The sequence below is a fragment of the Bufo bufo genome, chromosome 4 (genome assembly GCF_905171765.1).
Source record: "Bufo bufo chromosome 4, aBufBuf1.1, whole genome shotgun sequence".
Taxonomy (NCBI): Eukaryota; Metazoa; Chordata; class Amphibia; order Anura; family Bufonidae; genus Bufo; species Bufo bufo.
In genome coordinates this window covers 476,061,386-476,088,880 of record NC_053392.1, presented here as the reverse complement: position 1 = coordinate 476,088,880, position 27,495 = coordinate 476,061,386, and the positions used below count along the sequence as shown (strand labels likewise).

At 45.1% G+C, this 27,495-nt stretch overlaps 1 protein-coding gene across 1 annotated transcript in view; it reads left to right on the top strand.

The window, feature by feature from the left end:
- Window positions 1-15,931: 15,931 nt before the first annotated feature.
- RAB32 (RAB32, member RAS oncogene family) overlaps window positions 15,932-27,495 on the top strand; it is a 73,444-nt gene continuing 61,880 nt past the window's right edge. The window contains 1 exon segment of the mRNA XM_040429506.1: window positions 15,932-16,361. Coding sequence (XP_040285440.1) covers window positions 16,121-16,361 — 241 coding nt within the window. The 5' untranslated portion in view covers window positions 15,932-16,120.

Sequence of the window (27,495 nt, the reverse complement as noted above, 5' to 3'; positions counted from 1 at the left end):
AATCAGTTTTTACTAAAATGGGTGCTGCAGGTGTTACAAAGTGAAAGTAAGAAGCCAGGGAACGCGAGATCACCCATAATGTCTTGCAGCCTGCCAATCCCCTGTGACGTCACAGTCCTCTAAAATCCTCATCCCGCGCAGTCTCTGACATTGACCTGTTAGCTGAGCATAGGGAGAGACGTGGCAAGGGCTTATTTACTGGGACGGTGTTGCTGAAAATGATTAATAGAAGAGTATTGGAGAGGGAGAGTGCAGAGAGACTGCAGGGAGACTTATGCCGCGTGACTTGTATTTAATTATTCCTACATTTACTTATTCCTATATCAGCCGTAAATGTAATTCAATACCAATAAGATGGAAGTCTTTATTATTCCAGTGTTCAGCAAGCCAACCAATATCATCCAGTCTGACGCCCTTAGGGGGGGCCAGGTCTACTCTTAATGATGACCATCCTCATCTTTTGCTGGCTTTACTTCTTCCAAATCATCCTTCTACGTCTCCATGTCCTAGAAAAGTCATCAAGATGCAGAGGGAGGAGGATCTGGATGTTCCTGATGACATATTCTCATTGATAAAAGATGATATGGAAAAGCAGATGGCAGAAGAAGTGCTCCCACCAGTAGGATAGGAGAGCGCTGGGGTTGGAGAAGTGAATATGCCAGAGCTGATTAATATGCCATATATACTGTTCAATAACCTGCAGGAGATTGCAGGCCAGAACAGCAATCATTTGCATATTGTGCCCCCACCAGTCAAACCCCATACCAGCAACAGCCCCTATTTAAAGGTGCATTAACGGTGCATTAACAATGAAGAGCGACTATACTGTGTGGTCTTCATTATTAAATGAAAGCCAGCTGGCGCTCCGTGTGACTGTACCCTAAGGCAGAGTGGTATACATGATTTCTAGCGATTTGTGATAAGTTAATTTGTAACTAATTGAATTTCTTGGCTAACTTCGGAGAAGTTGCCGAATCAAATTTTTTTAAATTTGACTCATCTCCAGTTATGTGCATACGCCTCCGGCAGCGCAGGGAATATCAAGACAGGCGCAGAAAGCGCCAGTTTCAATAAATCCACTGATAAAGATAGCTGAGCTATACAAAAAATAGCAATGTTCCCTATACACAAAAGATTGAAGAAATACTAGGAGCAGAAATAATAAAGAAAGTGCAATTGTCAGGTAAAATGTACTAATACTAATATTGTTCTCGACCAGCATTATTTGGCTTTCACATTTCAAAGTGTCCTAATATGAACATTGTACAAAACGAATGGTGACATCGTCAATGCAAAAAGCCATCATCCACTGCATGTCATTAAAGCGATCCCTGTGGGTGAATATACACAAGCTCTTAGGAATTGTAGCTCTCCTCCTACTTTTGAGGATGAATGTACCATGATAGATAAAAGACTAAAGGCTAGGAATTATCCAGACTGGATGCTTAAAAGAGGTAAAAATATAGTAATGCAAAAAACCAGATCCCATATGCTTTTTGGTTCAAAAGATGGCCGAAATAATGGCAGAAGCCGGGTGAAGGGTGTGAATGATCATGGTGACAGGGGGCTGGATTGTGTCCCTATCTTGACCTTAACATATAGAAAACAATTCAATAAAATACGGAATATAGTAAATGGCTGTTTACCAATTCTGTATGATGATGAGATACTGTATAATGCATTAAAATCTGGATGCAAAATAGTGCCAAGGAGGGCTCCAACTCTGTCCAGCTCCCTGTCACCGTCATTATTCTCATCCAATAAAATATTTGCTGCACGGAATGTGATTTCATTTACATAGGAAGCACCATACTCAAATTTAAAAATAGGATACTGGAACATCTCAATTATATTAGTAATCCTAATGCTGTCAATATCTCCAATGTAGCGAGACATTTTGTGCAGGTCCATGCCCGCAGGACAAAGGGCTTTTGTGCCTTTGCAATAGAAAAGGTCTTTGCACCTTTGAGAGGTGGTGACCACCGTAAAAAAAACTCCTCCTTCGTGAGGCGTACTGGATATTTAGGCTGAACAGCAGAGTTCCTGCGGGTCTGAACCTGAAAAAAGAGCTTATGTATATCTATCAATAATATGTGGTGAAGGTTAGTGATCAGATACTTATTCCAAGCTGGTCATATAGATCTCTGTATGAAGGTTTTTTATAGTGTAGGGTTTAGGCCATATAAGTAATAGTTACCAAATGTTTTATTAGATAGCATGCCATTCACACGGTGCGGTTTTTGTCCAGTCAGAACTTGAAAGCCCAAGGGTGGAGACTATGTTTTATCCCATGATCTGAGGTAAACAAGGGTTAATCTGGGGAAAAGACCTCAGCACGGTGTGATGAGCATCTATGACTTGATGATGTGTGTATAGGTAACAGGTGATAATCATGATGGAGTGACCAATGGAGGAGGCTTTTCCCTCCCCTTGATTTTCGAGAGGAGGGATTAGTGCACATTTAAATTCATGCTCTCCATCGTGATACTTTGTTACGACTAAGGACGAGTTGTCTGAAACACGTTAACAATCACTGAATGCAAAGTGGATGTGTCTGTTGTACTATTTATTATACAAATAAAGGAGAAGTTTTAAAGGACGTATATTGAATCTGAAGCCGTCTTTCTTCATACCTTCTGCGCTGCCTTAACTGGGACACACCCAAGGCTTCAGGAGTCGGGAGCAATACAGACCAGAGAGGTGAGCTGGATAAAGTATGTGTGCAATATATGACATCATTGATACACTGTTGAGATGGAGGTGGTGCCAGTATAAGGCTGGTTTCACACGGGCATTGCGGGAAAATGTGCGGGTGCGTTGCGGGAACACCTGCATTTTTTCCGCGCGAGTGCAAAACATTGTAATGCGTTTTGCATGCGCGTGAGAAAAATCGCGCATGTTTGGTACCCAAACCCAAACTTCTTCACAGAAGTTCGGGCTTGGGATCAATGTTCTGTAGATTGTATTATTTTCCCTTATAGCATGGTTATAAGGGAAAATAATAGCATTCTGAATACAGAATGCAAAGTAAAATAGGGCTGGAGGGGTTAAATTATTTTTTTTTTATATTTAACTCACCTTATCGCGGCCCGACATCCCCTTCTGTCTCCTTTGTTGAATAGGACCTGTGGTGAGCATTAAGTACCGTTAGGGTCCATTCACACGTCTGTTTTTTCTTTCCTGATCTGTTCCGTTTTTTCAGGAACAGATCAGGACCAGATCTGGACCCATTCATTTTCAATGGGTCCTGGAAAAAATCGGACAGCACAATGTGTGCTGTCCGTTTCCGTTGTTCCGTTCCGCATGTCCGTTTAAATATATAACATGTCCTATTCTTGTCCTGAAAAATCGGATCCTGGTACAATACAAAGTCAATGGATCCGCAAAAAACGGATGACATTCGGATGTCATTCCGTATGTCATCCGTTTTAAACGGAATCCGTTCCTGGAAATTAAATCCTGCCCACAGAAAACAAAGGGGAAGGGCTTGGCAGAGCTGGATCCAGATTTTTGGAAATCAGACTGGAGAAGTTGACAAGATGCCACTGTACGATGTGGAACGTTTGATAACTTTGATTGAAGAGCGTCCCAATCTATGGGATACACGCCTGGAGTCCTACCATGACCGAGCACAGAAGGATAGGTCCTGGGAGGAGATTGCAAAGGAACTTGATGGGGCAGAATTTGCGAAAGCAGATGCCAAGAAGGTCATCAGTGAGTAATTTATATATGTATATATGTCTGGTCATATTTCTTGTATGAAATGCATGTATTCAGGAAGGTGTAAACTATGGCTCTCCTAACTACTACTCCTCCTATGACGTGCTGTCTAGAGTAGTAGTTTTTCAGCATTTGGAGAGCAGCAGGCTGACCATGCATTCCATATAGAATAAAGATCCAGTTTTTTTTGCTTGGCAAACTTTAAAAATCCTTACGTCAAAGATTTTTACTTTGCAAACCTGTGCATAGCAAGGCATTCATATACATCTGCATATGCATGCTTTTGGAACTTGTTTGCAAACATTTGAACCCCCCAGTCCCAGATTTTTGCTTTGCAAACCTGGGCAGAGCAAGGCATTATTAATACAGCTGCATATGGCTACTTTTTTTTTTTTGGCCTTGCATACATGTAAACTCCTTATAGCATGGCTGCTCAAGCTGTGGCCATCCTGCTTCGGACAATCTACAACACCTAACATGCCATGCTATAGGCTGATAGCTGTAGCCTGTGCAGAAATGATGGGAGTTGTAGTTTGGAAACAGCATGAGGGCCTGAGGTACTGCATGCCAGCCTTACAGCTAAAACTTTAAATTGAGTAGATTAGTGTTTGGATAGTGTGTTAATCTCAGATATGTTTTTTTTTTTTATGATTGAAATTTTAAAATATATGTCAGTTTATTATTTTTTCTTTTTTTATCGTAGTCAGCAAAATAAAAAACCGCTGGTACTCTTGCCGTGACCAGTTTAAGAGGGAATTGAACCTGCGGCATAAAAGTGGTGATGGGTCGTTGGCAAAAAAGCCTTACCTATATACAGAAAATTTGCAATTTCTAAGGCCTATAATGGAAACTAGACCGTAAGTAATGTTTTAATAATATTATATTTCAATGTCATCTTGATGAGTATAGTTTGGTTCTTGTCAGACTGGCGTTTCTCGGTCGACCTGTGAATTCAGTTTTCAGGCTCTCGCAAGCGGCCCAAAAATGACCAGATAAGGACCAATGCATTCTGATTGGATATGGATCCATTTAAAATGCATAAATTTGACCGGCATCATGCCTCTTTTACTAAACATGCTGCGCTTTTTGCTCCGGCCAAAAAACCGGAACACTTGCCGCAAGGCCGGATCCGGAATTAATGCCCATTGAAAGGCATTGATCCGTATCCGGCCTTAAGCTAAACGTCGTTTCGGCGCATTGCCGCATCCGACATTTAGCTTTTTCAAAGTGGTTAACATGGCTGCCGGGACGCTAAAGTCCTGGCAGCCATGGTAAAGTGTAGCGGGGAGCGGGGGAGCAGTGTACTTACCGTCCGTGCGTCTCCCCGGACGCTCCAGAGTGACGTCAGGGCGGCCCAAGCGCATGGATCATGTGATAACATGGATCACGTCATCCATGCGCATGGGGCGCCCTGACGTCATTCTGGAGCGCACCGGGAGCCGCACGGACTGTAAGTATACCGGTCCCCCGCTCCCCACTACTACTATGGCAACCAGGACTTTAATAGCGTCCTGGGTGCCATAGTAACACTGAAAGCATTTGGAAGATGGTTCTGTCTTCAAATGCTTTCAGTACACTTGCGTTTTTCCAGATCCGGAGTGTATTTCCGGCAAGATGAGTACACGCCGGATCCGGACAACGCAAGTGTGAAAGAGGCCTAAAAGATGTATGACGAATTTAGGTGTGCTCCAGGAGGTGGCGAACCAAAGGGATCCGTCCTGAGGTACAATGTAAGTAAATGTGAACGGATCCTTTTGCAGTTAGACAATATGGTGCAATTGTAAACGGATCCATTTCCCATTGCCTTTCATTGAAAAGTCAGGAGTCCCTATTAATATACCATTTGATCAGAATTTTCACCTATTCAAAGTAGAGTTGTTGCGATACCAAATTTTTGATTCGGTTTCGATACCATGAAAAAGTATTGCGATACTCGATACCATTCGATACCACGCGAAAAAAATAAACAAAAAAAGCCACGTGCATTCCTCATTTTTAAAAATGGCGAATCGCGCAGTTTTTATTTTATTTTTTCTGTTCCGGCATTCACCACCTAGATTTTTTTTTTATATTTTAATAGTTTGGACTTTTCTGACGTGGCGATGTAATATGTTTATTTATATATTTTATATGTGAAATTGGGAAAAGGGGGGTGATTTATACTTCATATTTTAGTGTTTTTTTTTTTTTCACTTTTTATTTAATAACTATTTCCCCCCTTAGGGGCTAGAACCTGGGATCTTTCATCCCTTTTCCTATTCACCCTGATAGATCTCTATCAGGGTGAATAGGACTCCACACTGTCCCTGCTGCTCTGTGCTTTGTGCACACAGCATCAGGGATGTTACCATGGCAACCAGGGCTTCCTGGCTGCCATGGTAACCGATCGGAGCCCCAGGCTTACACAGCTGGGGCTCCGATCAGAAGCTGCCACTGCACCACCAATGAGGGGGAGTGGAGAGGTCCCTGTGGCCACTGCCACCAATGATTTTAATACTGGAGGGTTGAGAGGGGCCGGCGCACTGTGCCACCAATGATTTTAATGGGATGGGGGGATTGAGGGGGGGGGCACACTGCACCACCAATGATTTTACCCCTTTATACAGGAGGCGGGTACTAGCAGATCAGCGGCAGTTAACTGCCGCTGATCGCAGCTCCCTGTCAGGGGCAGGGTGCCGGCAATGCGATTCTGCTGCCGGCACCCGCCTCCTGTATGTGTTAAAGACTGACTACTGTATATGAGTCCAGACTTTCACTATTAGGCCACACAGAGCGGCGCCCAGCGATGTCTCAGCACTCACCATTAGTCCTGGGCGCCGCTCCGTTCGCCCGCAGTGCCCCATTACTGTCTCCTCTCCTGCTCCACATGCTGCTGATTACTATCGGAGCGATGGGAGGAGACATCAGCTTCACTAGTGGGCGTTCCTTCTCCCTGGCTGTAGCGCTGTCCAATCGCAGCGCAGGGAAAAGGAACGCCCACTAGTGAAGCTGATGTCTCCTCCCATCGCTCCGATAGTAATCCTATCATTGGTGGCGCAGTGCGCCCGCCCCTCCTCCGCCCCTCTCTTCTCATTGCCGCCCCTCCTCCACCCCCTCTCTTCTCATTGCCGCCCCTCCTCCGCCCCTCTCTTCTCATTGCCGCCCCTCCTCCGCCCCTCTCTTCTCATTGGTGGCAGCGGCAGCAGCACAGGGGGAGGGAGGACAGCTTCCTTCTCCCCGTGCTGCTGAGAGAGAACATGAGCGCGCCGATAGCAGCGCGCTCATGTTCAGAGATACTAGACTGCGCAGAAGCGCAGCCCAGTATCGAAAAAACGGAAATCCCGGTATCGTATCGATACCGGGACAAAAGTATCGATTGGGTATCGAAATTTCGATACCCGCAACAACCCTAATTCAAAGGTATTTTTTATCTAGAAACGTCCACATCACCATGAGAAAGCCTCTATGTTATAAAATACCAGGCATGCTCAACCTGCGGCCCTCCCGCTGTTGGCAAACTACAACTACCAGCATGCCCAAACAGCATACAGCTATCAGCTTACAGTAGGCCAACGTGCGAGTTTTAGTTGGACAACACTCATTGAGTGAGGAATCCTGTGGGTTTAGTTGAACTAGATAGTCAATCTATCCAGACAGAATCAGTTATTCTCGTCAGCAGTGGGCCTATGGTTTTTTCATATCCAATAGCTTGGATAGTGACCCTGCGTCATGCATAAAACTGTTGGCAACTAGCAACTCCCACAATGCTCATATTAAGAGGATTTCTGTATGCCGTTCGGAAATTATGGGAAATGTAGGTCGGAAATTGCTTGACGTTTCCCAGATCTGCATGTCTGTCAAATAATAATCATTTTAACTTTTTTGTTTTTCTTGAATAATTAACTTTTTAATAATACTTCTGAAAATATTTTACAGGACCGTTGATAACCTCAGCAGTGCTCCGGAGGTTGACCAAGCACCATCTGGGCCAGCTTCACAAGAAAACCCATCGGCCCCTCCATCCACGGATGAAACTCCCCCAATAGAAACAGTCATGGAGGATGTCCCGGAAATTCAAACAGTGCCACAGCAGATAAGCACCCAGCCTCGTTCCTCGGGTAGACGTAGGGGTCCCCCTCCCCACGATTCTGGTTTAGATACTCGAGCCATTGTTGAAGCAAGGGTTATGGACTATTTAAACCAGAATCGTGGTGAGAGTGCGGATGAAACGATGGTTAAAAGTCTCGTGCCCTTACTATAAAAAATACCCGAAGAACGAAAAGCTCGGTGTCTATCTGCTGTGGCACTGTTGATGGACCTATTTGCAGGTCCACAAGAACCAATCGAAACTGTGCACAATTTAGAGCGTGACCGAGATGTAATGCTGAATTGGAGGCCATATGCTCCAATGTTTTCACAGAATCCACCCCCATCTCGATTCCATCACGGAGACAGCTCATCCCTGGGGAGTTTGCAATTCGAGGCTGGACACCCCAGGTCTTCTCAGGCAACTCGTCTCCCAAGTTCCAACCCTGGCCCTTTTACAAGGGATCTTTTTGACCTTTAATTTTTTCCTTTCCTAAAAAATTGTTTGCCAAAATAAATGACATTTTTCATTTAAATAAGTCTATTAATTTTTATTTATAGAATTAACGTTAATAACATATAGTTCTAAAAATTAACCGCAAACACAATTTTTAAACATTTTTATTGGTTGAAAAAATAAAGAAAATGGGGTTTCAAAAACACAATTCAAAATTACATTTTGATCATTTTTTGACTAATGTTATTTTGAGGTATTTGAAGGTATTTAATAGCAAAAAAAAAACACCAAAAATTAAAACACTATCACCTAAAATTACAAACTTGTAGTTACTGTCAACCAAGGCCATCAGCACTACAGAAAAATATTGTTTGTAATTGAAGAACCGGGACCCTGAGTGAGGCGGTTTCTTCACACGGATGTGCTTTCCGTCCAGTGCCCCAATGCAGTTTGGAAACTGCGCGGATTGGAAAAAACCCTCGGCGATACGAAGCCAATCTTCCGCCTTGGGGGTGGGCATCACCGCATCTCTGAGTCGCTGCCATATGACTTTACACGTATGGCAGACAATCCCAGAGATAGTTGAGATCCCTAGCAAAAATTCAAAGTGCAGCGATGCAAACGAATTTCCAGTTGCAAGGAATCTGTGGGAAAAAAAAAATTTTGTTTAGTTCAATTAAAATACACAAAATATTCACATTACCGATAAAAACTTACCTCAACGTGACAATAAGCCTTTGTTCGGCAGAGATGCTGCGCCGCATGCTAGTGTCCATGAAGTTAAGGTCAGGGTGGAGAGACGACAAAAGGTGATCAAATGACTCCATGGACATACGGCAAAAATTGTGAAACTTGAAGGGGTCTTGACGCAGATCATTATAAAGTGTATGAAATTGTCCCTTTTGAATTCTCTGCGCAACAATGGGATGAATCCAGTGTCTCCTCCTCTCCGGTTCTTCTTCCAAAATTGCTGGTTGTTGTCCAAATAAGCGAAATAGGACCCAATGGAACAGAACTCCACAAATATCCTTCGGCATGTTATCGCAGGAGAGTATGCACGGAAAAATGGCTATACAGCAAAATTTCCACACAGAGCTCTTTACCTCACGATGAACCAAAGAAAATGGCACCTGAGGTAATCATATCTTGTCTTTTTATTCACTTTTTTTCAAAGAAATCCAAACAACTTTATTTGCTTCTTAAATTTAGACATCTTTCCGTTTTTTGCGAATCCGCAAAAAACGGATGACATACGGAAACATTTTCAGGAACAACGGATCCGCAAAAAACGGACAGAAAATCGGATTATAGAAAAATACTGACGTGTGAATGTAGCCTTACAGGACCTTTGATGACGTCAGTCCGGTCATCACATGATCCATCACCATGGTAAAAGATCATGTGACGTACCATGTGATGACCGGAGTGACGTCATCAAAGGTCCTGTAACGGTACTTAATGCTCACCACAGGTCCTATTCAACAAAGGAGATGCCGGCTACGCGATCAAGTGGACTAAGGTGATTTAAATTTTTTTAAAAAAAAATTTAACCCCTCCAGCCCTATTTTACTTTGCATTCTGTATTCAGAATGCTATTATTTTCCCTTATAACCATGTTATAAGGGAAAATAATAATGATCGGGTCTCCATCCTGATCGTCTCCTAGCAACCGTGCGTGAAAATCGCACCACATCCGCACTTGCTTGTGGATGCTTGCGATTTTCACGCAACCCCATTCACTTCTATGGGGCCTGCGTTGCGTGAAAAACGCAGAATATAGAGCATGCTGCGATTTTCACGCAACGCATAAGTGATGCGTGAGAATCACCGCTCATCTGAACAGCCCCATAGAAATGAATGGGTCGGTATTCAGTGCGGGTGCAATGCGTTCACCTCACGCATCGCATCCGCGCGGAATACTCGCCCGTGTGAAAGGGGCCTAAGAACAGCTGATGGCTGTGGTGTCTTGTATTTGTTGACGCCACTGCACCTGCCAAATAACTGTTGCACTCGGTTGGAGTGGTGAACAGTGATTTGTATTTTTAGGTGCTAAAACCAGTATTTTACTTACAATGTAATTACTTTGAAAGAAAAAGGAATGTTATATCCACTGGGAAATGAAATGCCTCATAAATAACTGCATGCCAACATTATACATTGAAAGGTCACCCGAGTTCTCAAGACAGCAGTTGTAAATTTGTAAACCAACAGATGCACAGTCTATTTTTCATCTTACTAATTTATGTACTGTAGCTTAAGCAGTTTCCGGTCTGCATTTTTATGAAACTTACAATGAAGACACTGCTGGCTACATAAACTACTAAGGTATGTTGTAATTGAAATGGAAAATGCTGGCAAAACAGACCATCTAGTAAGGCTGGCCTGAGGAACCCTTTAAGTCGTGAGTTATCATTTGTACTAGTGTGATTTGATAACAGTCGTTTACAAAATCCTATTTACATAGTTCAGCTTTTATGGTCACCAATAGGGATGAGCGAATCGACTTCGGATGAAACATCCGAAGTCGATTCGCATAATACTTTGTTTGACTACTGTACGGAGCGAGCGGATCTTGTACCCTTTGAAGTCAATGGGTTCGCATTATGATTTGGGGTGCACATGGCCAGTGTCCATATTTTGCGGATGCGCAGTTTACGGTCTGCAAAACAGGCATGACCGTCACATTATTGTGTGAGTACGCCCTAAGGCTATATGCACATCGGAGTGTAGTTTATGAAGATTTTCTGTGTAGAATTTTGCGCAGATTTTGCCGTGTTTCCGCACCAAAATCTGCATGTTTTAGGCCCTGTATGTTTCCGCATCTGTTCTGCAAAAAGACAGACTATGTTCCCAAAATGCAGGCTACGGACCCATTGAAAACAATGGATCTGCAAATAAAATGCAGACGGCATACTGACCACATCTGTATTTTGTGGATGTGATTTGCGGACTGCAAAACGGATACGGTTGTGTGTGCATGAGACCTTACTTGCAGATTTTGTCTTGGAAACTGATGTAGCTTTGGCCTGGATTTCTTTGCCCTGAAAATGATAAAATCAGCATCGAAATTGTCAAACGATTGACGTGCTTCTTATTTCAAAATCCACACCGCAGGTCAGTATCTTTTCTATTTAGAAAACATAAAGGTACATTTTTGCGCTCCGCAAAATCTGTGTAATGTCTTTGTTAGATCTATTTTTTTTTGAGGACCCATTGACTTCAATGGGTCTTGGCCTGCTTTTGTGGCAAAGAATAGGACATGCTCTATAATTTGCGGAATGCACATGAATTGCGGACCAAAAAATATATATGATCGTGTGAATGCCCCCTTAGGGTACGGCCGCATGGTCAGGTTTACTGATGCAGTTTTGGAAGCCAAAATCAGGAGTGGATCATAAATGAAGAGAAAGTATACAGGACAGATACGACTTCCCCTCTTTTGAATGCGCTCCTGACCGTGTGGCCGTACCCTTTGGGCTCATGCACCCAACCATATGGTCTCCGTGCTCGTGTTGTAGACCGCAAATAGCGTCCCGCAATGCAGGGCCTCCAGCCATGTGAATCCTGTATTGCGGTTCAGACCCATTGACTTGAATGGATCCATGATCATGTCCTATCTTTTGTGGTGCGGAAGCACGTAACCGATAGCCCACTGAAGCTACTCCAAGTGTTTCCGTCGGCTTCTGATCCCTATGTTTGCTTCGCAAAAGATCGGACATGTCCTACATTTTGCGGATTGCGAACCCATTCAAGTCAATGATCTGCATCAGCAGCCTGGAGTTTTCTTGGGCCCTTAGGCTGCTGATATTCAAAATTTGAACAGGGAGGAGGTGCGATGACATATCAAAAATTGAAAAAAAAAAGTATAGTTACTCTTTAATGTCAGGTCTATATGAGCAAATCCATATCTAAAAGATCTGCAGCCTGTAGACAGGCACTAATGGGTGGGCTTTAGCGCTGCCCTATCCTGTAAAATGCCTAGAGCAGCACTAAAGCCCGCCCATCAGAGCTGGTGATGTCACCGGGAATACTGCTGGATGGAAGCCTTCACCTAGCAGGGTGCCATTGTAAACAAAAAAGCCCTTGCCCTGCACTATACAGCACAGGGCAAGGGAGAGCATCGGAGCACAAAATGCTCTGATGCTCATATCAGGGGGCCGGAGGGGTGAGAGTGGGGATATGTCTGAGTTCAGAGCTGAACCCGGACAATCTCTTTCATTTCCCGTATACTACTGTATTAAAGCATAGTATTGTATGTGAGAAGTGATCTAATGATCACATGTTCAAGTCCCCTAGGGTGGATTGCAAAAAAAAAATAAAAAAAATATAAAAAAAAAAATCAAATTCAAATCAACCCCCTTTCCCAATAATATAATTAAACAATAAAAAAATAAAGATCATTAGTACTCCTGTGTCACAAAAAACTTGAACTATGAAAATATATATGTATTTAACCTATAAGGTGAACACTGTAATAAAAAAAAATTAAATGGACGATTAGTCGTTTTTTTTTGTTGCTTAACTTCCTCCATAAAAATTTATAAAAAGTGATCAAAAAGTCATACTTACTCCAGAAATGGTTTCACAGAAAACTACAGCTCGGTCTGCACAGCTCTGTAGACATAAATATAAAAAGTTATGGTCATTATATGGAGATGAGAAGGAAAATTATTTTTTTTTAAAGTTCTTTTTTAAGTATTAAAATACAAGAAAAACTATATAAATGGTATCACTGTTATCGTATAGACCCTGAAATTGAAGGGCACAGGTCAGTTTTACCACATACAGAACACCATAAAAACGAAACCCATAAAACCAGGGCGGAATTGTGTTTTATTTTTTCAATTCCACCCCATTTGGAATTATTGTCCAGCTTCCTATTTACATTATATGCAATATTAAATGGTGCCATTAGAAAGCAAAAACTACCCTGCAAAAAACAAGCCCCCATACTGCTATGTGAACAGTAAAAAATAATTAAAGTTACGGCTTCGGGAAGGCAGGGAGTGAAAAACAAAAACTGAAAATTGCTGCATCATGAAGGGATTAAAGAAAAATCTGTGAATAATGTGAATAAGGGCCCATTCACAGGACAGGCGGGCGGCTGTTTCCATGCGGACTGCGAACTGAGGCTGTGTGCACATCAGAGTGTAGTTTATGAAGATTTTCTGTGTAGAATTTTGCGCAGATTTTGCCGTGTTTCCGCACCAAAATCTGCATGTTTTAGGCCCTGTATGTTTCCGCATCTGTTCTGCAAAAAGACAGACTATGTTCACAAAAAGCAGGCTACGGACCCATTGAAAACAATGGATCTGCAAATAAAATGCAGACGGCATACTGACCACATCTGTATTTTGTGGATGTGATTTGCGGACTTGTGTGTGCATGAGGCCTTACTTGCAGATTTTGTCTTGGAAATTGATGCAGATTTGGCCTGGATTTCTTTGCCCTGAAAATGATAAAATCAGCACCGAAATTGACAAACGATTGACGTGCTTTTTATTTCAATATCCACACCGCAGGTCAGTATCTTTTCTGTTTGGAAAACATAAAGGTAAATTTTTGCGCTCCGCAAAATCTGTGTCATGTCTGTGTTATATCTGGGTTTTTTTGAGGACCCATTGACTTCAATGGGTCTTGGCCTGCTTTTGTGGCCAAGAATAGGACATGCTCTATAATTTGCGGAATGCATATGAATTGCAGACCAAAAAATATATATGATCGTGTGAATGCCCCCTTAGGCCTCTTTCACACGGGCGTTGCGGGAAAATGTGCGGGTGCGTTGCGGGAACACCCACGATTTTTCCGCACGAGTGCAAAACATTGTAATGCGTTTTGCACTCGCGTGAGAAAAATCGCGCGTGTTTGGTACCCAAACCCAAACTTCTTCACAGAAGTTCGGGCTTGGGATTGGTGTTCTGTAGATTGTATTATTTCCCCTTATAACATGGTTATAAGGGAAAATAATAGCATTCTGAATACAGAATGCATAGTAAAACATCGCTGGAGGGGTTAAAAAAAAAAAAAAAAATTTAACTCACCTTAGTCCACTTGATCGCGTAGCCCGGCATCTCCTTCTGTCTTCATCTGATCTCTGTGCAGCAACAGGACCTTTGGTGACGTCATTCCGGTCATCACATGATCCATCACCATGGTAAAAGATCATGTGATGATCAGAGTGACGTCACCAAAGGTCCTTTACCTGTAAAATGCTCACCACAGGTCCTGTTCAGCAAAGGAGACAGAAGGAGATGCCGGGCTACGCGATCAAGTGGACTAAGGTGAGTTAAATTATTTTTTATTTTTTTTAACCCCTCCAGCGATGTTTTACTATGCATTCTGTATTCATGACATATCAAAAATGGAAAAAAAAAGTGTAGTTACTCTTTAGGCTCCATTCACACGTCCGCAAAATGGGTCCGCATCCTTTCCGCAATTTTGCGGAATGGGTGCGGACCCATTCATTCTCTATGGGGACGGAATGGATGCGGACAGCACACAGTGCCCTGATTTTGGGTCTGCAGCTCTGCAAAAAGATAGAGCATATCCTATTCTTGTCCGCAGCTTGCGGACAAGAATAGGCATTTCAATGGGGGTGCCGGGCTGGTGTGTTGCGGACCCGCAATTTGCGGGTCAACAACACACCACGGACGTGTGAATGCAGCCTAAAAGGGGTTCTGCAGTTTGTTTAAACTGATGATCTATCCTCTGGATAGATCATCATCTTCTGATCGGCGGGGGTCCGGCACCGGGGACCCCCGCCGATCAGTTGTTTGAGAAGGCAGCGGCGCTCCAGCAGCACCGCGGCCTTCTCACGGTTTACCGCTGGCCCAGTGACATCACGACTAGTATCACTGGCCTGGGCGGGGCTAAGCTCCATTCAAGTGAACAGAGTTTAGCCGCGCCCAGGCCAGTGATACTAGTCGTGACGTCACTCGGCCAGCGGTAAACAGCGAGAAGGCCGCGGCGCTGCTGCCTTCTCAAACAGCTGATCGGCGGGGGTCCCGGGTGTCGGACCCCCACCGATCAGATGCTGATGATCTATCCAGAGAATAGACCATCATTTTAAACAAAGTGCAGAACCCCTTTAATGTCAGGTCTGTATGAGCAAATCCATATCTAAAAGATCTGCAGCCTGTAGACAGGTGTGGAAGGCATACCTCCTAACTTTTTGACCGGTCAAAGAGGGACGCTTATCGCTCGCTTTGATAGATTTTTTTTCTGCATATCAATATAGTTCCATGGTTTTCTCTTACGAAATGGCACAAACATAATCTGAATATAAAAGTTTCTAAAATTCAAAGCGCATCAAACAATGAAATAATATACAAGACAAATAATATACAAGATGGGCTCTAATATACAGAGAGGAACCAAACACTTTCTGGGTCAAACTTGTGGATGTAATAGTCAAAATCTATACCTCTGATCAAAAAGAGGGGCATTTATGGAGCAAAGAGGGACTTGGGTCCAAAAGAGGGACACTTGGGAGGCCTGAAGTGTCAGAGAGCGCACTGTATGTATGGGCAGTTGTGGTCAGTGTGTGGGGTGGGGTGGGTTGTCCTGTAGCAGGTAGGCAGTGTGTCCTTCCTGTCAGCTCTCACGCTCGTTCACCACGCTTAGTACATCGCACCTCCCAGCTCTCCTCCTCCCTGCCCGGGGCTCAGGCTTCCTGTCCTGTGACTTGCAGGTGGTTGGTTCGCTGACAGACTGGGAGGAGAGAAAAAGCAGGAAAAAAAATAAATAAAGTTTGTGTGAAAGAAAAGTGAAGTTTCCCTCGGTCGTGTGAAGCGGTGCGCGTGAAGTGAGGGGGATGCGGACCTAGTCTGTTCAGTGTTCACAAGCAGACGCGTTCTCGCTGCCTCAGTCTGCGACTCCATGGCCGGGGAGACGGCGGCGGGCGCGGAGCAGGGAGCGGGCGCCCCCGAGCGCAGGGAGTTCCTCTTCAAAGTGCTGGTCATCGGGGAGCTGGGGGTGGGCAAGACCAGCATCATCAAGCGCTATGTGCACCAGCTCTTCTCCCAGCACTACAGGGCCACCATCGGCGTGGACTTCGCCCTCAAAGTCATTAACTGGGACAGCAAGACCCTGGTCCGACTGCAGCTGTGGGACATAGCAGGTAAGTGGCTGCACTCAGGGGGATTCCACCAGAAAGTCTGAAAACCCTCTAGTTTCGGCTTGGGCTTCTTTTATATCCCTCAGGGGATCTCAAAATCGGACCAAAACGGTTCTGTTGTGTTTGATGCATCCGTTCCGTACACTTGCGGATCCGTCACTAAGGGTACTTTCACGCTAGCGTTTTTGTTTTCCGGTATTGAGTTCCGTCATAAGGGCTCAATACTGGAAAAAAACTGATCAGTTTTATCCTAATGCATTCAGGATTCTTCAGTTAAGTCCCTCTTACGTTTTGTGGCCGGAGAAAATACCGCAACATGCTGCAGTTTTCTCTCCGGCCAAAAATACTGAACACATGTCGGATCCGACAATAATTTACATTGAAGTGTATTAGTCCCGGCTTTTCGGTCTGCGCAGACCTTTAAAAATGCAAAAAAAAAATATTAATACCGGATCCGTTTTTTTCCGGATGACACCGGAGAGACGGATCCAGTATTGCAATGCATTTGTCAGATGGATCCGCATCTGGATCAGTTTGACAAATGCCATCAGTTTGCGTCCAGATTGCCGGAATCCTCTGCCCCAAGTGTGAAAGTACCCTAAAAACATTTGCTACTTTCACACTAGCGTTTTTACTGGACACGGCAGAGTTCAGCAAAAACACTTCCGTTACTGATAATACAACCATCTGCATCCGTTATGAACGGATCCGGTTGGATTAATTAACACTGCCAAGACGGATCCGTCATGAACTCCATTGAAAGTCAATAGAGGACGGATCCGTTTTCTATTGTGGCAGAGAAAACGGATCCAACCCCATTGACTTGCATTGGGGGTCATGCCAGATCCGTCTTGCTCCACATCCCAGGACGGAATCCACAAACTACAACATGCTGCGGTTTGCTCTCCGGTATGGGAACAGAACGGAGTGTATTTTGGAGCATTCCGTTCTGTTCAGTTTTGTCCCCATTGACAAAGAATGGGGACAAAACGGAAGTGTTTTTTTTTTCCGTAATTGAGCTACTATGGCCGAACTCAATACCGGAAAACTAAAACACTAATGTGAAAGTAGCCTAAGTCAGTGGGTGACCGATCAGTTCTTTTCCGAATCAGAAAAAAAAACTGATCCAGCACCTTTGACTTACATTGTTGGTTTTTTTTTGTTTTGTTTTTTGTGACGGATCCAATTTGTTCCGCTTCGATGACCGGACACAAAACCGCTGCTTTGCTGCCATTTTATGTCTGGTTACAAAATGGAATGCGCACTGATGCATCCTGGGCAGAGTGTGCCCCATTCACAATACATTGGCTTTTTGATATCCTCCGCGGGATCTCAAAACTGGAAACCCAAAACGCAGATGTGAAAGTGGCCTTAGAGACTTCGTCACGTAATGTGACACATCACTGGAAACAAATGGCTATGAATGAGACGGAGTGTAGCGCCCCCTGGAGTTGGGGAGTTCCAGGAACTGAAAAGTGCGGGTGCTCCTATTGGAGGATATGTGATCTGCCGAGTCCAGAGTCCCCTCGTTAGAAATCAGAAATGGTTTTTGTCCAGATTAATTGTTTTATTCTATAATAGGCATTTATGGCAGTAATCACACACAACAGATAATGTCAGCCGAAAAATATATTGTATAATACAGAGCCATAAATCAGCGGTGCCTGAGATACACCAGTGAAACAGAATGATCAGGACTACTGCCATCCATGTGCCTCACGAGGGCACGGCCGGCGCTCGGGGCACAGCCATGTACTGCGTAGTCACATAGTGTGTATCAGATCAGCTGATCGCCAGGGTGGCCAGCCTCAGTCCCTGCTGTACAGTAACATCCCACATTACATAAGGCACGTTGGGCGTATGACAATCCGCTGAGGATTGGGGTTTTATGAAACGTCTTCTTGTGCATTACTTGTACCGTTTCCACACTTTGTACTTCTAGATAAAATCATTCTGTATGCCAATCGTTTAAAGGGTAACCCCGGTATAAATCAGTGTTCTGCTGTAATTATTCACTTTGGAGTCCAGTTCGCACTGATATTTGATACAGAGCCTTTAAGGTCCTTTTACACAGACCATTATTGGGAACAAACCAAATGATCCTTATAATTGCCTGATCGTCAGCGGAGATGAGGCTGTGTTTACATGTTTGGGGGATCGATATGATTTTCTATAGAAATTGTTCCTGGGCAGCAGATCCCGTTTAAGCTGCAGTCTGCAGCACAGGAACCATTATTTTAAGGGCTCATGCAGGCGACCGTTGTTTTGCGGTCCGCAAAACACGGTTACTGGCCCTGTGCATTCCGCATTTTGCGGAACAGCCGGCCCCTAATGGAACAGTCCTATCCTTGTCTGTAATGCAGACAATAATAGGAAGGATATGTTCTATTTTTTTGCGGAATGGACATAAAATGCACACTGATTAATTTCCGTTTTTTTTTTTTTTTGTTTACTGTCCCATTCAAGTAAATGGTTCCGCATATGGGCCCAAAAAAACGGAGCCGACACAGACATAAAATAGGTTTGTGTGCATGAGCCCTAAGTGTCACCAGGAAGTCATGATCACCTGATAAAAGAGCAGTGGGTGATCGGCGACACCTTTTACACAGATCAGTTATCGGGAACGAACCTTTCTACAAATGCCCTTTATAATTGCCCGCTTTATCAGTCTATGTAAAAGAACAATTATTCTACAGGCTCTGGGCCTGTGGCTGTTTTAGCGCACGCTGTACAGGCTCTGGGCCTGTGGCTGTTTTAGCGCACGCTGTACAGGCTCTGGGCCTGTGGCTGTTTTAGCGCACGCTGTACAGGCTCTGGGCCTGTGGCTGTTTTAGCGCACGCTGTACAGGCTCTGGGCCTGTGGCTGTTTTAGCGCACGCTGTACAGGCTCTGGGCCTGTGGCTGTTTTAGCGCACGCTGTACAGGCTCTGGGCCTGTGGCTGTTTTAGCGCACGCTGTACAGGCTCTGGGCCTGTGGCTGTTTTAGCGCACGCTGTACAGGCTCTGGGCCTGTGGCTGTTTTAGCGCACGCTGTACAGGCTCTGGGCCTGTGGCTGTTTTAGCGCACGCTGTACAGGCTCTGGGCCTGTGGCTGTTTTAGCGCACGCTGTACAGGCTCTGGGCCTGTGGCTGTTTTAGCGCACGCTGTACAGGCTCTGGGCCTGTGGCTGTTTTAGCGCACGCTGTACAGGCTCTGGGCCTGTGGCTGCTTTAGCGCACGCTGTACAGGCTCTGGGCCTGTGGCTGTTTTAGCGCACGCTGTACAGGCTCTGGGCCTGTGGCTGTTTTAGCGCACGCTGTACAGGCTCTGGGCCTGTGGCTGTTTTAGCGCACGCTGTACAGGCTCTGGGCCTGTGGCTGTTTTAGCGCACGCTGTACAGGCTCTGGGCCTGTGGCTGTTTTAGCGCACGCTGTACAGGCTCTGGGCCTGTGGCTGTTTTAGCGCACGCTGTACAGGCTCTGGGCCTGTGGCTGTTTTAGCGCACGCTGTACAGGCTCTGGGCCTGTGGCTGTTTTAGCGCACGCTGTACAGGCTCTGGGCCTGTGGCTGTTTTAGCGCACGCTGTACAGGCTCTGGGCCTGTGGCTGTTTTAGCGCACGCTGTACAGGCTCTGGGCCTGTGGCTGTTTTAGCGCACGCTGTACAGGCTCTGGGCCTGTGGCTGTTTTAGCGCACGCTGTACAGGCTCTGGGCCTGTGGCTGTTTTAGCGCACGCTGTACAGGCTCTGGGCCTGTGGCTGTTTTAGCGCACGCTGTACAGGCTCTGGGCCTGTGGCTGTTTTAGCGCACGCTGTACAGGCTCTGGGCCTGTGGCTGTTTTAGCGCACGCTGTACAGGCTCTGGGCCTGTGGCTGTTTTAGCGCACGCTGTACAGGCTCTGGGCCTGTGGCTGTTTTAGCGCACGCTGTACAGGCTCTGGGCCTGTGGCTGTTTTAGCGCACGCTGTACAGGCTCTGGGCCTGTGGCTGTGGCTGTTTTAGCGCAAGCTGTACAGGCTCTGGCTCTGGGCCTGTGGCTGTTTTAGCGCACGCTGTACAGGCTCTGGGCCTGTGGCTGTGGCTGTTTTAGCGCAAGCTGTACAGGCTCTGGCTCTGGGCCTGTGGCTGTTTTAGCGCACGCTGTACAGGCTCTGGGCCTGTGGCTGTTTTAGCGCACGCTGTACAGGCTCTGGCTCTGGGCCTGTGGCTGTTTTAGCGCACGCTGTACAGGCTCTGGCTCTGGGCCTGTGGCTGTTTTAGCGCACGCTGTACAGGCTCTGGGCCTGTGGCTGTGGCTGTTTTAGCGCACGCTGTACAGGCTCTGGGCCTGTGGCTGTTTTAGCGCACGCTGTACAGGCTCTGGCTCTGGGCCTGTGGCTGTTTTAGCGCACGCTGTACAGGCTCTGGGCCTGTGGCTGTGGCTGTTTTAGCGCAAGCTGTACAGGCTCTGGGCCTGTGGCTGTTTTAGCGCACGCTGTACAGGCTCTGGCTCTGGGCCTGTGGCTGTTTTAGCGCACGCTGTACAGGCTCTGGCTCTGGGCCTGTGGCTGTTTTAGCGCACGCTGTACAGGCTCTGGCTCTGGGCCTGTGGCTGTTTTAGCGCACGCTGTACAGGCTCTGGGCCTGTGGCTGTGGCTGTTTTAGCGCACGCTGTACAGGCTCTGGCTCTGGGCCTGTGGCTGTTCTAGCGCACGCTGTACATACAGGCTCTGGGCCTGTGGCTGTTCTAGCGCACAGGCGGATGCTAGTTCACACTACAGTGATTGTGAGCCAAAACGAGGAGTGGAGCCTCCACAGACATAAGGAATAAGGGAAAGATCTGCACCTGTTCTGTGTTTGGAGCCGCACCTGGTTTTGGCTCAAAATCACTGATGAAATCACCGACCAAATCCCTGAAGTGTGAACTAGGCCTAAGGCTCCATTCACACGTCCGCAAATAGGTCCGCATCCGTTCTGCAATTTTGCAGAACGGGTGCGGACCCGTTAATTCTCTATGGGGACGGCATGGATGCGGACAGCACAGTGTGCTGTCCGCATTACACGCAATACACTACGGACGTGTGAATGGACCCTAAATGTACTGTTACACTAGCGGATGTCCTACAGATCACAATAAACGATGTAGCGACTCCTTAGGGACGAAACTTTCGCTTTATTATGCGCATCGATAATCATTCCTACCTGCGATCATCTGTCGTTCGCTTTTAAATCGTTTGTTTGGTATTACATGTAAAGATGGTGGACAGATGGTTGGTCTTCAGGTTGAATAAAAGGTGTGACAATGGATGACGTCCTGATAACCCACTACTGTACCACCCACTGTATGTCCCATTTACCATCCGGTAACGTATTTCCGTTTCAAGATAGCCAATGGGAAAAAAACATGTAAATTTCAAAAGCGACACCTATTTCCGCTCCTCCAAATCATGCAGTGGATCTTTAGCAACTAAACAACTACATATTATACGAACGGATCTATTAACGACGAACAATAATTTTATAGCATGCTGAAGGATCACGATGGACGCTCCTCTTTCAATCGTTCATACTTATTACACAATTCTCATCCATTTCCGCTCGCAGGCACGAGAATCGGTACGATGTTCGTGCTGTGTAATAGTACCTTCAGGGCTCATTCACACGGCCGTTTTTCATCCGTACCTGTAACAGCGGGTCCGCAATATGCGGGCACCGGCCGTGTGCACCCTGCATCATGGATGTGGACCCATTCACTTGAATGGGTCCACAATCCGGAAGGTCGGTGCGTAACCCCACGGACGCATTACGGAGTGCTTCAGTGGGGTTTCTGTCCGTGCCTCCGCACCCAACAAAAATAGAACATGTTCTATTTTTTTGCGATGTGGACGGATTCAAGTTGAATGGGTCTGGATCCGTTGCGGCAGTCGCACGGATGGTGCCTGTGCATTAGGGACCGCAAACTGCGGCCCCCAATGCACGGAACGGCCGAACAACGGCTGTGTGAATGAGACCTAAGGCTGCTTTCACGGTTAGTCTTTGATCAGTAATTATCATCAGTTACTTTGAGCCAAAACTAGGAAATGCACTTTAATCCCAAATCATGTAATTTTCGGAAGCAAATATTAAGCACGTTATTTCAAAGGCAGTGCACTTGTACTCTGTTAATTGAAGAACATATGGCCCTTAGCGGTGGTTTGGATTCTGAGTATAAGTATAATAAAGATGCTGCAATGAATCTAAACATATAGAAGGTACAGGTTAATCTAAATGTTGGCAAACAAGATAATTTGTGTGAATCCCTCTCTGAGCAAACAGCAGGGCAGTTGATTTAAAGTGGCACTGTACTTTGTTATAGGGACATATCAAAAGTTTAGATGAAGAACAGACCGGCACTCACTGATTGATGCTCTAGTGTGTTCTTTATTGTTACAAGTTAAAACATGACGCGTTTCGGCTTAAGAAGCCTTATTCAGACATATGTCTGAAGAAGGGTTCTGAAGCCAAAACGTGTCACGATTTAATATGTAACAATAAAGAACACACTAGAGCATCAATCAGTGAGTGCCGGTCTGTTCTTCATATATCTGCAGAGCGCCTCTCCTAGACGCGAGCACCACATCTTAGGGCGGATTCACATCACCGTTATGAATTCCGTTATAACAGAAAATAACGGAATCCATAAGACGGAAGTCAAAACTGAAGCCTTTAAGAGGCATTCCGTTTTGATCCGTCATAATAGAAGTCTATGGGAATCTTAACGGATCCATCTGGTTCCCGTTATGCAAGACTGAAAATATAGTCCTGTCAACAAGACTTTTTTTTTTTTCTTTTTTTTCTTTTTTTTTTTTTTCTGCATAACGTGAACCAGACGGATCCGTTATGATTCCCATAGACTTCTGTTATGATGGAAAGCAAAACTGAATGCCTTTAAAAGGCTTCCGTTTTGCATTCCGTCATAATACAAGTATATGGGCAGCATAACGGATCCGTGGTGGTTTCAGTTATGCAGGACTGGACTCGTGCATAATGGAAGCCAGGTCGGATCCGTCATGCTGCCCATAGACTTGTATTATGAAGGATCAAAATGGAATGCCTCTTAAAGGCTTCCGTTTTGTCTTCCGTCTTATGGATTCCCTTATTTTTCCGTTATAACTGACAACAAAAAACGGAATCCATAACGGTAATATGAACCCGCCCTTATGAATACCGGAGTGCCGACCTATAAACACTATATCAAAAGTTTAGATCATTGTGGGTCTGAGCACTTGGACCTCCACCGAACTCTAGAATGAGGTCAGAGAAGCGCGCTTACGCTCCTCATTGCACGAGACAGTCCCACAGACTTTCTGCTGGGTCCCTTTACCTTCCTGTCCTGCAGTGTGGAGAGAGAGAAAGTGCTTTGGTCCCCTCATTCTAGAGATCAATGGGGGTCTCGGAGCTCAGACCCTCTCCAATCCAAACTTTTGATATGTCCCTGTAACATATCAAAAGTTTTAATGAAAGCACAGGAAAAACAGATTTTTGTCACTTACACTTTTAGCAAGAGTCATACTGAAAGTGGCGGTTAGATGCATACGGTCAGGCGGCACTTTCCAGGTAGAGACCTCACTATGCTGGATTGTGACTACAGCACAGGAGACCATAAAGACATGACCTGTAGGTCTTGATGTGGTAGATATAATCAAGTGACCTATATTTACAGTAGGGATGTCCCGTTACCAGTATCGGGACCGATACTGGACATTTGTACGAGTACTTGTACTCGTGCAAATGTTGCAATACCACTGCCGATACCTGATGGCCGTTCAGCGGCGCGTCCCGTGTCTCAGATGATCAGTGGTGGGGGTGGCGGCGGCGGGCCAAAGGCTGTCCGGGCATGCTGGGAGTTGTAGTTTTGCAACAGCTGGAGGCACATTGGTTGTGAAAAAACTGTTATGCCCATTTATAAATGTATTAACCCTTGTACAAAGGTAAAGTAAAGCAGTTGTCCATAGCAATCAAATTCCAGCTTTAATTTTTTTCATTGCTATCAGCAACTGTGCCACTGTTTTTGTACAAGGTTTAATAAATCTCCCCTATGACCCCTAGGTTGGTCAATGGTCACAAAATAAATGTGTTATTTCATTGTTATAATTGGTATCGCTGAGTACTTAAATAAAAGTATCGGTACTCAGCCTTAAAAAAATATCGGGACATCCCTAATTTACAGGAATTCATGGTGTAAACCAGAGTATATTTAGGCTGGTATGTTTTCTAATTGTAGTCTTCTTCTTTTTTTTTTTTTAAGTGAATTTGTCATCCGAAAATGGCCTGTTTATGTAGTTTTAAATGGGTATTCTGGTTATAACAAGTTATCCCCTATCCACAGAACTAACTGTCAGATCGATGGAGCCCCCCTTCAAATGAATGGAGTGGGCTGGTTGGAAAAGCACATCACCGCTCTATTCATGTCTCAGAGCGGTGGAGAGGGCACTTTTCAGACCAGCCACTCCGTGCATTTCAGGGGGGGCTCCAGGGCCCCCGTTCATGTGATCGGTGGGGGTCTCAGCTGTAGGACATCCACAGGTCAAATAGTTATACTTTGTCCTGTGGATAGAGGATAACTTGTTATAACTGGAATACCTCTTGAAATCACATTTTATGTAAAACATTTTTAGAATATTGTGGTTTTTGTTTTTTTCATGGTATTATATTTAAAAAATCCTGCAATTTTCACACTGGCCACTAGGCCTAAAATATTTTGGACTAACTAAAAGTTTTGGGAGAGCACTAATTTTGGATTCCGTTGAGATTTCTTTGTGGATGTACATCATGTAGGTAGATGGCTAGAAATTTCATGAAAAACCTCTTAAAGGAGTTATCCCATGATGGATGTAGAAAATGAAAATCAACACCATAAAGTACATGACAATCTATTTCTAACAAAGCTAGAACCAGCCCTGTACCTCACATGGTCCAGAGATCTCCCCATTCATTTCATTTATATCAAGCTGGCAGCTCAAGGGGAGTGTCTTTTCTGCTGCAGCTCAGGGGGTGTGTCAGTGCTCTCCCTATCACAGCTCAGGAGGCAGTTGAAGGATGAAACTGAGCATGTGCGGCCATCTCAGTGAGCAGGACAAAGAAATAATAAGAAAAAAAAGCAGGTGGTGCTATACAGATACATTTTATTGAATATCTTGGCGGCTATACAACATTTTTAATTACATGCAATTACAAAAGTATTCAGATCCAGGTGCTGGTTTGAAAACGGCAGAATATTTTTGGTGAGGCAGCCCCTTTAACAGAAAACAAACTTGCTGCCACCTGGGCTGTTGCAGTGGAAGTGCCATGTTATGTGCTGATACATAGTACCATCCCCTTGTTCTAATGAAATAAACATTTGTTACAAAAATTCATCTTTACTGCACAGCTTTCTTTGAACTGCCATGAAATGTGACTGATATGGTGAAGTGCATGGCATTTGTACATCCGCTCTGTTTTTGGCATGTATGCTTATGTCACACCGGAGGTAGACCGTTACCATGATCTCCTGAAATGTCCATATTTGCCTACTGACAGTTCTGCTAACAATTTCAGTGTAAAATAAGGTCTCGCTGCAGTATGAAGGAAGTTGTTGAGAAACACTTGGTAAAACAGGAATTAACTTATGTAATTTTTGTTTCATTATATATTTTTTCTTAAATGTCAGTTTCACTATTCTGACTTTGTTCACATCTGCGTGCATTGAAGTCTTTGTCGGAGGATGTGTCAAAAATGACATGCAAAATAGCATAGTATATTGCACAACTTAATGTGGTAAAATCATAAGACACCATGACAGAAAGACAAAGAGTTCCATTTAGTCAGTGGGATCTGCCAGGCGGTATTGGTGTCATGTGACTGATCCGCCTCCAGCTCACATTTTGATTTTCTGTTTCTATGATGGAATAGAAAAGTTGAATGCCGGATGATGATACAAGCATAGTTATTGAGAGAAAATGTGTGTAGATAGTCATAAGATCAGATTCATTAGATCAGATAATCAGGTAGGCACTATGATTGTAGGGACTTGACAACCACACACAACTTAGGCTACTTTCACACTTGCGTTTTTCTTTTCCGGCATAGAGTTCCGTCACAGGGGCTCTATACCGGAAAAGAACTGATCAGGTATGTCCCCATGCATTCTGAATGGAGAGTAATCCGTTCAGTTTGCATCAGGATGTCTTCAGTTCAGTCGTTTTGACTGATCAGGCAAAAGATAAAACCGTAGCATGCTACGGTTTTATCTCCGGCGAAAAAAAAACTGAAGACTTGCCTGAATGCCGGATCCGGCATTTTTTCCCATAGGAATGTATTAGTGCCGGATCCGGCATTCAGAATACCGGAATGCCGGATCCGTCCTTCCGGTCTGCGCATGCGCAGACTGAAAAAATAAATGCCGGATCCATTTTTGCCGGATGACACCGGAAAGACGGATCCGGCATTTCAATGCATTTTTTCGACTGATCAGGCATTTTTAAGGCATTTTTAAGTTAGCATACATTTTGCCTGATCCGGCAGGCAGTTCCGGCGACGGAACTGCTTGCCGGATCTCTCTGCCGCAAGTGTGAAAGTAGCCTTATCCTGTCATTGCTGAATTTGTGGGAGTTTACTGTAAGTTCAGATATTTTCTTCCTTTGGAGATTGTGAATTAAAGAGTCACTAACTTTTTAACAAACTTTACATTAATCGATAGTACATGAAAAATAAGACTATTTCCCCCCTCGCCTATGACAGCACCCATGGATAGCATCCGCCCCCTTCCTCAGGACAGGAAACAGGAAGCACAGCCTCTTCAAAAGGGAGGTACAACCCCCAACATGCCAGTTCTGTTTCCTGTCCTAAGGGACAGGGTGGATGCACAGCATGAAGAGACAGAGCTGCGGGAGCCCCTTGGTTTTGTTACCCGTGGGAGGAGGGCCTACCCGAGCGGCGTAAGCCTTCCTTGGAAGCCGCTGCTGAAGCCTGGACCTCTGGACTCCCCCTCGTTCCGGTCACTCCCCCGTCGGGGCCGCCCTGTGTGTCCCCAGCACGGCGAACCGCTGCGGCCGTGCTGTATGTTCGGCTGCGGTCTGGCGTTCGCACGGGGCGCGACGCCATCACTTCCGGGTAGGTCAGGCCGGCGCTGACGTCATTAGTTGGCGCCGGATCCTGGCCTC